Source organism: Carassius auratus, chromosome 42 (assembly GCF_003368295.1).
Source record: "Carassius auratus strain Wakin chromosome 42, ASM336829v1, whole genome shotgun sequence".
Lineage (NCBI taxonomy): Eukaryota > Metazoa > Chordata > Actinopteri > Cypriniformes > Cyprinidae > Carassius > Carassius auratus.
In genome coordinates, this window is record NC_039284.1 from 14817494 (window position 1) to 14831439 (window position 13946).

The 13946-nt window shown below is 35.5% G+C and overlaps 2 protein-coding genes across 7 annotated transcripts; one reads left to right on the forward strand and one right to left on the reverse strand.

Moving 5' to 3' along the window:
• Positions 1-1220: 1220 nt before the first annotated feature.
• LOC113060794 (gap junction beta-4 protein-like) lies at positions 1221-4315 on the reverse strand. 2 transcript variants are annotated; one of them, XM_026229986.1, is made up of 2 exons: positions 4210-4315; positions 1221-2786 (listed from the first exon to the last, which is right to left on the reverse strand). In XM_026229986.1, the coding sequence occupies exon 2, from the start codon at positions 2764-2766 to the stop codon at positions 2005-2007; it is 762 nt and encodes a 253-aa protein (XP_026085771.1). In that variant the 5' UTR covers positions 2767-2786; positions 4210-4315; the 3' UTR covers positions 1221-2004. The 2 variants fall into 2 exon arrangements, with proteins under 2 accessions (XP_026085771.1, XP_026085770.1); XM_026229985.1 differs by lacking the exon at positions 4210-4315 and adding an exon at positions 4033-4199.
• A 602-nt stretch (positions 4316-4917) lies between these two features.
• LOC113060795 (protein tyrosine phosphatase type IVA 2-like) lies at positions 4918-8697 on the forward strand. 5 transcript variants are annotated; one of them, XM_026229990.1, is made up of 9 exons: positions 4922-5020; positions 5740-5776; positions 6138-6214; positions 6493-6758; positions 6934-7094; positions 7201-7293; positions 7422-7552; positions 7811-7885; positions 7987-8697. In XM_026229990.1, the coding sequence occupies exons 5-9, from the start codon at positions 6999-7001 to the stop codon at positions 8096-8098; spliced, it is 507 nt and encodes a 168-aa protein (XP_026085775.1). In that variant the 5' UTR covers positions 4922-5020; positions 5740-5776; positions 6138-6214; positions 6493-6758; positions 6934-6998; the 3' UTR covers positions 8099-8697. The 5 variants fall into 5 exon arrangements, with proteins under 5 accessions (XP_026085773.1, XP_026085775.1, XP_026085776.1 ...); XM_026229991.1 differs by having other exon boundaries at positions 6942-7094; XM_026229987.1 differs by having other exon boundaries at positions 6493-7094.
• Positions 8698-13946: the final 5249 nt, after the last annotated feature.

Consider the following 13946-nt stretch of genomic DNA (forward strand, 5'->3'; position numbering starts at 1 on the left):
GATCCTTCAGAATTATTTGTATATGCTGATCTGGTAGCTAAGCAGAATTTCTTATTACTATTAATGTTGAAAACAATTGTGCTGCTTAATATTTCTTTTAAGCATGATATATATTTTCAGAATAATTTGGATGAATATAAATAATATCAAAATAATGCATTGTTTATTTTTAGCAATAACATAAAAGTCATCAATTTAATGTATGCCATCTTTGTTGTAAAAAATAAATAAATAATAATTTATTTTCCTAAAAAATAGATAAAAAGTGATCTGAGAAATATTGGATAAATTATGACATATATTAATAATTATTAATATCTAATGTTTCTGGAATTATCCCATATTTACTGTTAAAAAATCCAACGTGATGCTATTTCTTTAAACTTAAATTACACTTACAGTTCTGTTTCTGTTTGTTACTTTAATCCAAATTCAGTTCAAATTTGAGAAGTAAATATAAAATGTTCTCAATAGAATTCTGAATGGCGCACAACTCTAAAACATAATTTAGCAGTAGAGAAGCAATACTGAGTGTGTGTGGTGGTATTTCTAAGTGTGTGTGAGCTGGTTTGTGTTCGTGAGTGGGATTGATTGTTTGCTGTGTGCATTCGAGCCGAAGCCAGGGCACATGTGTAGGAGGAACAGCACTGAGTCAGTGAATCATACATTAGGACATGTGCCGTATTATTTCTGAACAGTGTGCTGAAGACTGAAAGATTATCTGCAGGTTAGAGACGTACCAGTGCTTGGAAATTGTTCAGGTCAGATAAAATGCTTACGATGAAAGAATCACGTTTTGTTTTCACATTATCATTGAAATGCATTCAAATAAATACACACTAAATCATTTTTTTTTTGCTGCCCTCGGTGTGTAGTGTGATAAATGTGTGTGTGGTGTGTGAGTGAAATAGAAAAGGTAGGAGGGATGTAATCACTGGATGCTGAAGGCAATAGATCAAGAGGTGCTCCTTATGTAACATGTAAATGAATGTGCACTGGTACAGTGTGCTAAACCATTTTATTTTTAAATGCATTCTAGGTAAAAGCAGAGTAGGCTGACACAAATGAGGACTGAAAAGATCCAGAAATGTCCGATGAATTATGCTGAGAGTTTGAAATGCTGTTAAGGGATTTGATTTGGCAGATTTTACCTTAACGTAAGTAATTTTAAAGGAATAGTTACCCAGAAATTAAATTCAGCCGGCATTTACTCAAAGACATTCTTTATTCATCAGAGCTGCATTTTCCAAATAAATTAACAAAAAGCATCATAAGTCTTCTGAAGCCATATGATAGAGTTCTGTGATCAAAAGAAAGGCACCATTTAAATTCTGACAAAGACAAAGAGCAGCTTGTACATTATTGATATCTCCTTGAAAGACATTAGGATAAGTAAATAATGATAGATTTCTTATTTTTAGGTGACTTATGCTTTTATCAAAATCATATCCTTTCACATCCTCTGTCGATTTCATAAAACCAATAAAGCTAAGGCCTCGTTTACACCTAGATTAATTTTTAATTGTTGTTCTATGTATACTGAATACAAACACAAAAAGACATCCTAAAAAATCAAAACTTTAAAATGCATGGCCCTGTTGGAGACATGTAAATTTTGAGGTCGATACCATATTTGCATGAAAGCTAGTTGACACTGATTGCAAAGCATTCACAGTCAACCTTTCCTTTTAATGCTCATTCTAAAGTGCATTTCAATTCTAAAAAACATATAATATACCTGGCTACCATCCCTTAGACATGATAATAAAAACAAATATATTTTATAAAAAAAAATATATATATTTATTACGGTTTAAAGTAACACGAAGTCTGTAGTAAATGCATAGTTATTATAGTAAAATAAAAACTCATTTATTTTTATTTATTTATTTGCATTTGTTTCCATTATTTGTATTTGCTATTTTGGATGAAGCAGAAAGAGCTTTTTATCCCGTATCCCGAACTCACTGAGGTTGTTAAAGGTCTGGTGACACACTGCTGTCCCTAAAGAGCAGTTTTGTCCATCGAGGGGTCTTTTAATTTGTGTAAACTCAAGTTTTGGCTGCTGGTAAGAGTCGGGTCTGGTCTTTTAGATCGTCGCGGTGGTGCTTCTTGCATCATGAAGTATTTTATTAGGCGCTTTCCGATGAGATAAACCATTTCGCAGATACACATGAAGATGCAGAGCGCAGAGGAGGTCACCATGAAGAGTGTGAAGATTTTCTTCTCCGTGGGACGGGCGATGAAACAATCCACTGTATTCGGACAAGGCTCCAGCGAACACTTGGTAAGGCGAGGGAGGTCATATCCTTTATACATGTGATGAAGAATATAGAGAAAGGCAGCATCAGCTGTGGCTTTAAAGATCAAGCTTAACAGGTAGGTCCACCAGAGACCCCCACGCTTTTTCCCAGGGTTGGCGTATAAATGGGTGCCCTCGTGGACGGTTGTGTACTTCTTGTCTTTTTCCTCTCTGTATTTGACGTGGGCTACGACCAAGAGGGACGGACATGTGACAAAGATGAGCTGCAAGGCCCACAGACGGATGTGAGAGATGGGGAACGTGCTGTCGTAGCAGACGTTGGTGCAGCCGGGCTGCCTGGTGTTGCAAACAAAGTCTTTGCTCTCGTCGCCCCAAACGCGTTGAGCTGCCACCACAAACACCAGAACACGAAACACAAACACCACGGACAGCCAGACTCGACCAAACACTGTCGAATATTTATTGACCCCGCTAAGAAGGGCCTCCAGTCCTGACCAGTTCATCCCTGCTCACAAACGAAGTCCTGAAATGAACACAATAACATGAAACTCCAAACTTTTGCACAATGACAAGGAGAAAATAACAGAAACAGGCCATTCTGGTTTGGATCAGTGAAACTCTTGAGAACTGGTGTCATGAAAGTATGCTCTAAATTTAACCAAAAACCTAATGGGTTTTCATCATGTCATTTTTTTGTGTTGCTGATTATCTTTTTAATTAGCCAGTGGAGGTTTTGTCTTTGATTAATGTTTAAACTCCGGCGGCGTTCTGCCATGCATCACAGGTACTCCAGATTGTTTCTAAAACTCTAATCCAAAAAGTTAGCAAAATCTGATACTGTTCTACGTGCTTTAAATGGACGTTATGACAGGTGACCTTATAATAAGGGTTTTTGCAAACACAAGGGTGACACATTTAAATATAACAAGCAGGTGTTCCCAAACAGGTTTTCACCTGCTCAATAGAAATCCTTGCTGTTTTCATTTTGCAGGCAAAAATGTGGATTTTTCATACTGGATCACACCAGGGTTTGTCACAGCTAAGATGTCTCATAGTTGCTCCTACATGTTTTTGACATTTTTGTAATAATACGTAGTAACATAAATAGTGTGTATATGTACTATTAAAATAAGTCTAATATGCTCACTAAGGCTTTACTTAGATTATTAAAAAATATATAATACACACACATATATATACATACATATACACACACACACACACACACATATATATATATATATATATACATACACATATACATACATATTTATACATACATACATATATATATATATACATGCATACATACATATATACATACATATATATATATATATATATATATATATATATATATACATACATACATACATACATACATATATATATATATATATATATATATATATATATATATATATATTAAAGTTAAAATTATTTCTGTGATGCAAAGCAGCCATTACTCCAGTCTTCAGTGTCACATGATTCTTCAGAAATCATTATGCAGTGACGATGCTTAATATTTTTATGGATAATACATTGTTGTCAGGATTCTTTGAAGAAAATAAAAATAGTATACTTATATAAATAAAATGATACAACAAAATACTCTCATTTTTTATGAGTCCTCTACGCATGCTAACTAAAATGTAGTATTTTCATGTAGTTTCCTTGCAATTCCAACGATGATAAGGCCTATCTTTGTTTGGAAGCTACTCGATAGTAACTAATAAGTATTTAGTTATGCATGAAGATAAATGTCTTACCGTGTTTTGCCGCAAGACTGATCGACATTTAAACAGGAAGCACAAAAATAGAACAAAAAAAAAGCACAAAGAGAGAGAAAGATTGAAACTATAGTAAAAGCCCTTAAGAAATCCTGTCCAACCTGATCTATGGCCTAGCCACCATCATACCTGAGTGTGTGCGTGTGGTTTACTCACATGAGATACCTGTGATGAGGGAGCTGCATTGGGAGGGTGTGGTGCTGGAGTGTGGGTGGTGCGTGGTATTCATTAGATATTATCTTACAGAGGGACTGTAACGTGAGTTGGCCCTGCGTGAGTTGGATACATTTTGAATCCTTGCAGCCTTGTCATGTGTCATCTCCACACCCAGCAATCTGCAAATATTGTAGAGTACATAAGAACACACAACATTTTTCATTAAGATAATTTTGGGGGGGGGGGGGGGGGGGGTTTACATGCTATAACTCTTTCTTACCAGGAGATGGCGACAACTTAATTTTTAAAATCTATGCTGTGAGATATTTAAATGTTTTAAATATTTTAATGATATGTGTGGCCATTTGATAGGTTATATGGTTAATTTCTACGTTATAAAGACATTTGCACTACCTAATTTAATGAATATACACATAATTTTATATGAATTCATGCTTATTTAATTTAAAGTAAAATGTATCATTATACACACACACACACACACACACCCAGAGTAATAAGCACAAACAACTATTAAAATGTATAGATGTTAGAAGGATCAACGCGATTGGTCCAGACCGATTAGCGGATAAAAATGGAACGTATCCCCTGTGTTCGTTCGAACGTGAATGGAGCTGTTTTATTGGCCAGGTGACTGCGGCCAGCCAATCAGCAATCAGCGGTCATCTGCGCGGACCGGAATTGTCGCCTGGTTACGGGAGCTCTATGGTCGGGGAGAGCTAGCCGACTAGCAGCTACTCTCAACCCTTTCTCTCTTTGTCACGGTATTCATATCTACCGTCAGCTCTTTGTAAGTATCTATATTATATTATATCTAATTTTGTTCTGTCATTAATGAACATCTAGGTGATCAATGGATTGTGAATTTGTGCGTGTCTTTAAATATATACGCATTTAGCAGCTCTAATCTACGCTAGTCGGACAATAGCGAACTAATCGGGTACAAACATGGGGCTTTTTACCAATGCTTTACTATTGTAGCGTAATTATACCATATTATATATATATTGTAAATGTGTATTAATGACTTGAACTGTCATATAACAACCATAATCTTTGTAAATAACATCTATTTTTATAAACCGCCTTAACATTCACAGAATAAGGCAGTGGGTCCTGTGGGCATGATGATTTGCACGCATGATGATTTGTAACAAAGTTAGTATTGTTTTTTAATTTGTTGTTTAATCCGTCCTTCACAAATATAGATTAATGCGTGGTCAGCAAATGTTCCTCATTGTTTTCCATGCAGTTTTTTTCTGATTTAAAAGAATAGTTGCAAAACCTTTTTTTTCTTTCCTTTTTGTTTCTGCCGTTTACTCTCTCTCATGTCGTTCCAATCCAAAAATATGATTTTCTGTCTTCTGTGGAGCACAATACAAAGAGACGTGGTAGACAGAATGACATTCACAGTCACCATTCACTTTAATTGTTTGGGGAAATATGTATTAAAAGTGAATGATGACAGATGCCGTCATTCTGCTTAACATCTCTCTTTGTTTCCCACAGCAGAAGTACATTTACCTGGATTTGGAGGAACATGAAGGTGAGTAAATGACAGATTCTTCATTTTTGTGAACTGTCCCTTTAATGAATGAGATTATGGTCGAAAATAGACAATATGGGCAGTGGTGACTGATATATGTGTCATACAGACATAAGAACATTTGTATGTGCTTTAGGATTCATCTGATGGTGTATAAGTCTAATATTTGAATGCAGTTTCAAATGTTTAAATATAATTTAAGATGAGCTTTTATAACATAAGTCTGTACTAACACAAACAGACATACATAAGCTCTTTTTGTTTTCCATTCTTGACTGGTTTCTTTAAAAATAAATATTAACAGTTTGGAATGAAGAAAAGCCTTGTTTATGTCTTGTTTTATGTCGATTATCTTCTCTAGGTGCAAAGAAGAGACAGTCACGAATGGTGAAGATAGAATGCAGAGTTCTCAACTTGTTTTCTGTTCACTTATTGAAAGTAAGTGTGTGGACCGACTGGTAAATATTTTCCATGTATACCATCGTGTTATAATGTTGTGCAAGACCTGTATGCTTTTATGATGAGAGTTCATAATCCATCCAACGGCCAAAGTCAATATCTGCGGTGGAATGAGGTCCCTCTTCAGCCGTAGGATATATCCAGTAATCATTAGCTGTTAATGGTGACATGTTTGGTTCACTGCACTTGCTGGTTGTGATGTGCCTGAGGATCAACTGCCCTGGTTATTGATTGGTCACTGTCATTTTCTATTTCAGGCTGCACATTTATGGCGTTTGTCAGTGTGAGTGGAGACTTCTGCCAGGCACAGCACCTGGTCATTGTAGACAAGTGAACAGAGGGCCTGCCATATGAAGATTACACTACCTGACTGCCCGTCTTAAATTCTGCACTATCGGGGAGCATCTTTTTTTTCTTGTCCAGAGTTAAAGTTTATGAATCGGTTTGAGCCAATCCAGGTACTAGAGAGCGAAGCGTTTTTTCTCTTTAGTGCCAACTGATCATCTCTCCTCTCCTGAATGGGGTAATTATAAATTGCGAATCAGAAGGATAGTCCCCTTCTTTTAGTTTTTATTTTAAAGCTGTTGGAGCGTGAAAGTGGTCTCCTTCTCCTGTATCCCCTTTTTTTTTTTTTAGAACAATTAGAGATTTGCCTCAAAGTTAAATTGCTTTGATATTTTAAATTATTATTTCTATAGCCCTGTAGACCATTCAGAAGTTTTCTTATCATCAAGTCCAATTAAAACTTCATTTGAGTGTCAAAATGAATCGCCCAGCCCCTGTTGAGATCACCTACGAATGCATGAGGTTTCTCATCACCCACAATCCCACCAATTCACAGCTGGCCAAGTTTACAGAGGTAAGGCTCAAGATGGGAGCAGTTGATATGGATAGTAATATTAACATGAGGGTCAGAGCTGAATTTTTTTTTCTGTCCTTTACATTTTATTATCAATGTATTTTAGGAACTGAAGAGTTTTGGAGTGCAGACGCTTGTCCGGGTTTGTGATGCAACTTATGAAAAAACACCAGTGGAAAAAGAAGGCATTGAAGTTTTGGTGAGATTTGAAATGAACCTCTTTAAATATCCCAAAGATTCAGACAGAATTTGTTGTCGTTTTTCTAATATTATTGCGGAGGATTGTTTTTTATGTTTTATTGAATGCAAAAATTTGTTTTCTTTTAGGATTGGCCTTTTGATGATGGTTGTTCGCCCCCTGATCAAATTGTTGATGACTGGTTGAACCTTCTCAAATGTAAATTTAAAGATGAACCAGGCTGTTGCATTGCAGTACATTGCGTTGCTGGATTGGGACGGTAAGTATCATCAGGACAAATCTGATTCAGTAAGGTTCACAAAAAGATATGAAATCTTGGTTTGTGGTTGTCTGTCTGTAGCTCACTGAGATATTACGCGGTGTCATTTTTGAGTTTCCTTGGACCTGATCTGCAGAACATTTTGTGCTGTAATGGTTTGAACCTCGGCATTTGTCAGTCCGTGTAATTCCTGGTCAATAACCAAGTGTTATCAATCATAACTTGTTTTAAATGAGAATTGTGTGTGTGTGTGTTCAGAGCTCCTGTCTTGGTGGCCATAGCCTTAATTGAATGCGGGATGATGTACGAAGATGCTGTCGAGTATATTCGTGAGTGAGTGACACAGATTTATATGGAATATGATTCTTATTTTTGTATTCTTTGTCATTTTGTGATGTGATCGTGTGATGTGATCCGATCATTTTTCTTTTTAGGAAAAGGCGTGGGGCATTTAACGCCAAACAGCTTATGTACCTTGAAAAATACAAACCCAAGATGCGCCTGCGCTTCAAGGATGCCAACGGTCAAAACTGCTGCATTCAGTAAATAAACATTCATCCAAAGGATCTTTAGAAACGATTGACATTAATTATTATTGTTAGTGTTATGATCCATTTTTGTTTGATTACTATATTGGACCAGGATTTTGCTGTACTACGGTGCCAAGCACACAAACAGGTTACGCAGTAGTGTTTTTTTTGACCAAACAGTCTAGCCAATCTTGTAAACTCACAAGCAGGTCTCGCTAGCGATGTTTTTCATTGTGATAAACACACTGATATAATGATTGACAGCAGTTGTTAGTGTTTTATGCCCTATCTAAAACTTGGTGTCCCCAGTTTTCTGGATTGTGTAACAACCTGTGATCATCTGCATCCTGCAGGAAGTGAACTCATTTTGTTGGTGCTTCTCTTGAAGTCTGTCAGCTTCTCCAAAGTTACATGGGCACCACTCCAGTATCTAATGTTATAGATATCAAACATTCCAAGAGATTCATAGCACTGATGGATACTAGATTATTGTTGTCAGTAAAATGGACAGATGAATGAAATCCTAGATAACTCAATCAACAAAACTTCCTCTCCAAACTGATTGTGAAATGAGTCAAATTCAAAGAATAATAATAAAAAAGAAGAAAAAAAAAACAATATTTTGGTTGTAATGTTCTTTTCTCTTCACTTAATGTTGGTGGAAAACAGAAATTTTGGCAGAAACCGACATCTGATACACTGTAGTATGTGCAAGAAACATTGTATTAGATGTCTGATTGTAATACAATAGAAACGTAATGTATTTTATGTTAGTGAATATTTTTCCAATACTCATGTATGGTGTAAAGTAACAAAAATTTCATTAATCCGATTCCTGAAACCAAATTCCTAAAATCAGATATAAGATTCTTAATTATTTATATTATTAAACATGAATGAGTAAAGCAGTACATTCAATTATGAGTAATAATACAACATGCATCACATATTTACAAATCAGAAACGTACCATGGATGGTATTGCAATTTCAATCTAATACAAAAACAAATTTATTCATTTATTTATTTTACTTATTATTTAATTTTTTTCATTTATTGTATTTTTTTTAGCCAAACGAAGAGAATGTTCGTGCATTTTCGGTGGTTTTCTTTTCTTGACCACTACTCGGTGCAATGCAGATTGACTGGACAGTCAAATGGTTGTTGCCTGAACGCGAATGCTACTATGATAAAGGTTAGGCTCATGATTATTAATCACGTTGCGTGAGTGGATACTTTTAAAATTTTGCGTCACTATGATCTATTTAATATTCATGGACTAAGCCATTGCAGTAGTAGAACGCAATAGTACGGATCGTTTACGCGTATGGCAAGCTATATTAACATTTATGCCTACAATTACACTATATAATGTTTTTAATACACGTTTTAAACCGCTTTTAAGTACGGTTGTGACTATTATCTTGTACTTCTTCTTCAAGCGCTATTACTATCCCAATTTAAAGCTACCCATTTTTATTTTTAGTGCCAAATAATTTTCTCAGTCGAATTCAATGGTGATCTTTGGTTCAGATATCTATTAGGCTGTTCACTTCTGACTTATATGTATTCCAGATGTCGCAGGTACCTGTTTCAGTCATTAGTACTTATTCTTTAATTGCTAGTAACTATTCAGATATTTACCAGCATCTATTCCTGTTTCCATGCTACAAATTGGATGGAAGTGTTTTTAGACACTTCATGTATTAAAGTATTCTCATATAGCCGTACAGTAAGATAATTCATAGTCTGTAAATAGTACGCAAATATTAGTTAAATTAAGAATACGAGTAAACTATAGACAGATACGAGTAAAAGATATAAACGGAAAACGGCTTGCCATAAAAACCTGCTCAAAACGCCGAAGCCACTGGATTGGGAAGCCGCTGTGACGTAAATGACCCAGTTCAGATGGCGCATCCTTTCCCCTCATTCACAGGACCAAACTCATAACGTGCAAAGGGCTTAAATTACAGAATTGTCCATTTAACTTTTTGTCCCATCTCCTTTGGAAGTTAAAATACTTTCTGATTGATTTCGCTAGTATTCTGCCATCATGATGCCGGTAAGTTTGTAACTGCTTATAATACTTTACAGCCGCTGACACTGAGAGCTGTCTGTCAGGAACATGATTGACAGCTCTCACTCAACATTCATTCATAACCTGTCTATGCATTACGTTGGACTGCGGGATTCAGTTAGACTATCATGAAGGAATGCGGCTCTTATCGTCAGTCAGTCGTAGTAAGTATCGAGTTAGAGAAGCAGTCATACTTAAGAAATCACTGCATGTTCCAGATCATATAAAATGGGTGTGATATGGATTTTAATATTGTGGGTTGCCTGTTAGAGGGTTAAGTGACTGGTCACAGTATATCATTTTAAGTCAACAAAACAACAGTAGACTGTATGGCTTCTCAGGTTTTGGTTGAAGTCTTACTGTAAAATGTCCTAGAATGAATAGTATAGACAACAGGATCTCTTTATATTTACATACACTATGAAACATTTTTTGAAAGAAGTTTATTTTCAGTATATTTGATGAGAAAATACTACTGAAATACTTTCAGTTTTTCTAATTCTGTTTTGTTAGTTTTGTTTCTATTGTTTGTGAGTGAATTTATGAGTGGAAATTGTTTTACAGTTTTTTTCATTCACTAAACTGGCCCCCCAAAAGTATTTTTGCACTTTATCCATTCTTAAAATGTATGAATGTATATATGCTCTATTATATAGATGTTTTGTTTAAAGCTTTTTGATTATTTCTGAAAAAGGGCATTTTTGGATCAGTTTGTTAATATTAATAGTTATTTTAATATGGCTTAGAAAAGTTCTAGCATCACTATTACAATTACAGTAAGATTTCATTTTTGTTTACATTAGTTTAATGTGAACTAGTAATTAACTTAAATTATTTATTCTTAATATCAGTCAATATTATTTTCAGGATAATACATTTTTAAAATCAAAACACTGTATTTGGTAAAGTAATAGTTCCTCCACAAATGAAGATTCTGTTGTCATTTACTAATCCTCATGTTGTAAAAAAAATCTTTCTTCTGTTAAAGATAAAAGAAGCTGTCGGTAGCCATTGACTTCCATTGGTTGAAGAAAATGTTGGTTACCAACATTCTTCTTTTGTGTTTAGTAGAAGAAAGAAATTCATACAGGTTTGTAACTTAAATAACTTTAGAATTTTCATTTTTGGGTGAACTATCCCTTTAAATGTAATTAATGAACTGTGAACTATCATGAACAAACAATGAACAATTATATTTTTAATAAACAGTTTAAAAAAATCTATTGTTTATTGTTAGGACATGTTTGCTAATACATTAACTAATGTTAACCAGTGTAACCTTATTGTAAAGTGTTCCTGGATTGTCTTGTTCACCCAGTTATTATTATAAAATGCTATGTTTTTTTTAATTTATTCTGCTTTTATTGATATTTATTCTACATTTATGTTTGGGTTTCTCATCCTGTCAGATTACGTGTACTGCCCTTGTTTCTGAGTGAGAGTGCTGCAGTTTTTGGAAGGTTTGAATGAAACATTAGCCTGTGGGGAGTATTTGAAGGCGCTCTGCGGTGAGCTGTGGAAAGGTTGGGTCAAGTTGTCAGAATTCCTGAATTGTGACTAACTCAGTATTGTGTGCTTTTGAATCCCTCACACCCCAAATCCTGGAGCACTGTTTCCAGCAATTGCACAGAATACTGTTAGAATTGAAACTGCCATTTTATTTTTCATCTCCATGAGGCAGCAGTGTCCCTCAATAGGAGGTATTAGAGTACAGATTACTGGGAGAGCCAGATGGGGTCAAGGGTCAAAGGTGAATGAAAAAAGCATCCTCTGTACTGAAGTTAACCTTTCACCTTTGCACAGGCAGTCGCATTTGGAGTTCAGACAGATTGGACTGAGAGTGGATTTAGAGTTAACTGATAGAGTTAATGAGCTACACACTTCCCTTGTAGTGAATTAGTCAGAGATTGGCTGCATGTTTCCGCTTTTGCCTTTAGTAGACCACATGAATAATTCTATAACGTATCAGACTCCAATGCAGACATGTGCGATTAACCTCAAGACTCTAGATTGACATGTAATTATAAAAGTACCAGAGCTTAAGAATTGCTCTGCCAAACAACCAACATGCACAAATTAGTGATGGGAAGCTTAGATGAACCATGACTGATTTTCATTTGCCGTCGAAAACATGACTCTGTCTCTTCTTGTCAATGTCCAGCTATAGATTGAACAAATTGTGCCCTAGGTGAACGCACAAACATTTTGACTGTATCATCATATGTTTTTTCCTGTCCTTTAGACTCTGGCAGGCAGCTTTCTGGCTGAGAGATTACAACTTCATCTGCACTCAGAACAGAGAGTGTTGGCAGCTCAGGATCTTTAATGCATCCCATATCGCTGTAGTATGAAGCTGAGCCAGTGTGTGCTTTAGTTATTGGTCCTCACTAGTGTCATTCACATCTCCCCAGAGTCTCATTATTGAAACTCTTGAATCTCTTGGTAACTTATTTTGTGACCAGTTTTGTTTATTTATCAATTTGAGAAGGCAGTAAATATTGTAATTTATTCCTGTCAGAATTTTCAGCAGCCATTGCTCCAGTCTTCAGTGTGACTTGATCCTTTAGAAATTATTCTGGCATTTTAATATACTCTTTAAAAATATACTTCTTATGAATGTTGAAAACGGTTATGCCGCTGAATATTTTTTTAAAGTGTTCTTTAAAAGAGAAAACGTTTGTAACATTAGAAAGTTCTGAATAAAAGTATTAAGTTATTTAAATATATATATATTATACATTATATTTATATTGTTCTGTATATATAGTTAGCATTTTTCTGTCTAGATCTGTCTTCCTGTATACATGGAAGAAAAACTTTGACTTATGATTATTGATTATGAGTAAGAGGCCAGAGAGTCATGATTTTTTTTTTTTCCTTGGAATTTACGATACTTTATTCTCATTTTCCCTCATTTTTCATTTCAGTTTCTTTTTAGTGCTTTTTCCATGCCATCAAACCCCAAACCTCCATTAAATGTGAAATCCAAACATACTCAGGTGTGTTTTTGAGCTCACTGGGTCCAGGTGGCAGACTCCTCCGTGAGAGCGAGGAGCTGTCAGGGCCATTAAATGCTCAGAGATTGAGTGTGCTGTTTACTGCTGTTAACTGCACTTAACCATGCAAGTCTTTGACCGGCAGTGAAGTGAGGGAAACTGACATGTTTCTGTGGATGCAGTCGTTGCTATGGACACCCTATTGGCAGCTCAGTACAGTAAATCAGGTGAGCATTCACAGTGTCACATATCCCATCTGTATCAAATTAATTAAAACGCTTCAAGTTATATGTTGAGAAATTTGGGTATTTGGCAGTTTGACAGTATTATGTGATGTTCAAAGTGTTTCATTGTCTTTTTTTTTTTTTTAGGATTTTCCATACAGAAGCTTCTTATTCTGTGACAGTGTTACAAACTAAAGGAAGCAATAACCGTTTTTAAAGTGGAAACTGGGCAGATTTAGCCAGCCAGACATGTCCCAGCCAGAGCTCTATTTGTCAGAACGCCCAAGACCCACAGTGACAAGGCCTGCCTGTGTCCTGAGATTTATTATTGACAAAGCATTGAGTGCTACGACTTTAGCTCCTTTTTTGGAATCCGAAAACCTTCTTCTGCAGATACTGTGAAATCACCGTGGGCAGAGATGAACATAATGCCCAGAACAAGTCCATATTGATTATTAGTGGTGTTTGTTTATGCTAAAGCATGCATCACTATTATTATTCTTCATATTTATTATGGTTAGGTATTTTTTTTCCCCCTAGTGCTTACTTTTTAAAGCTGCCAAAT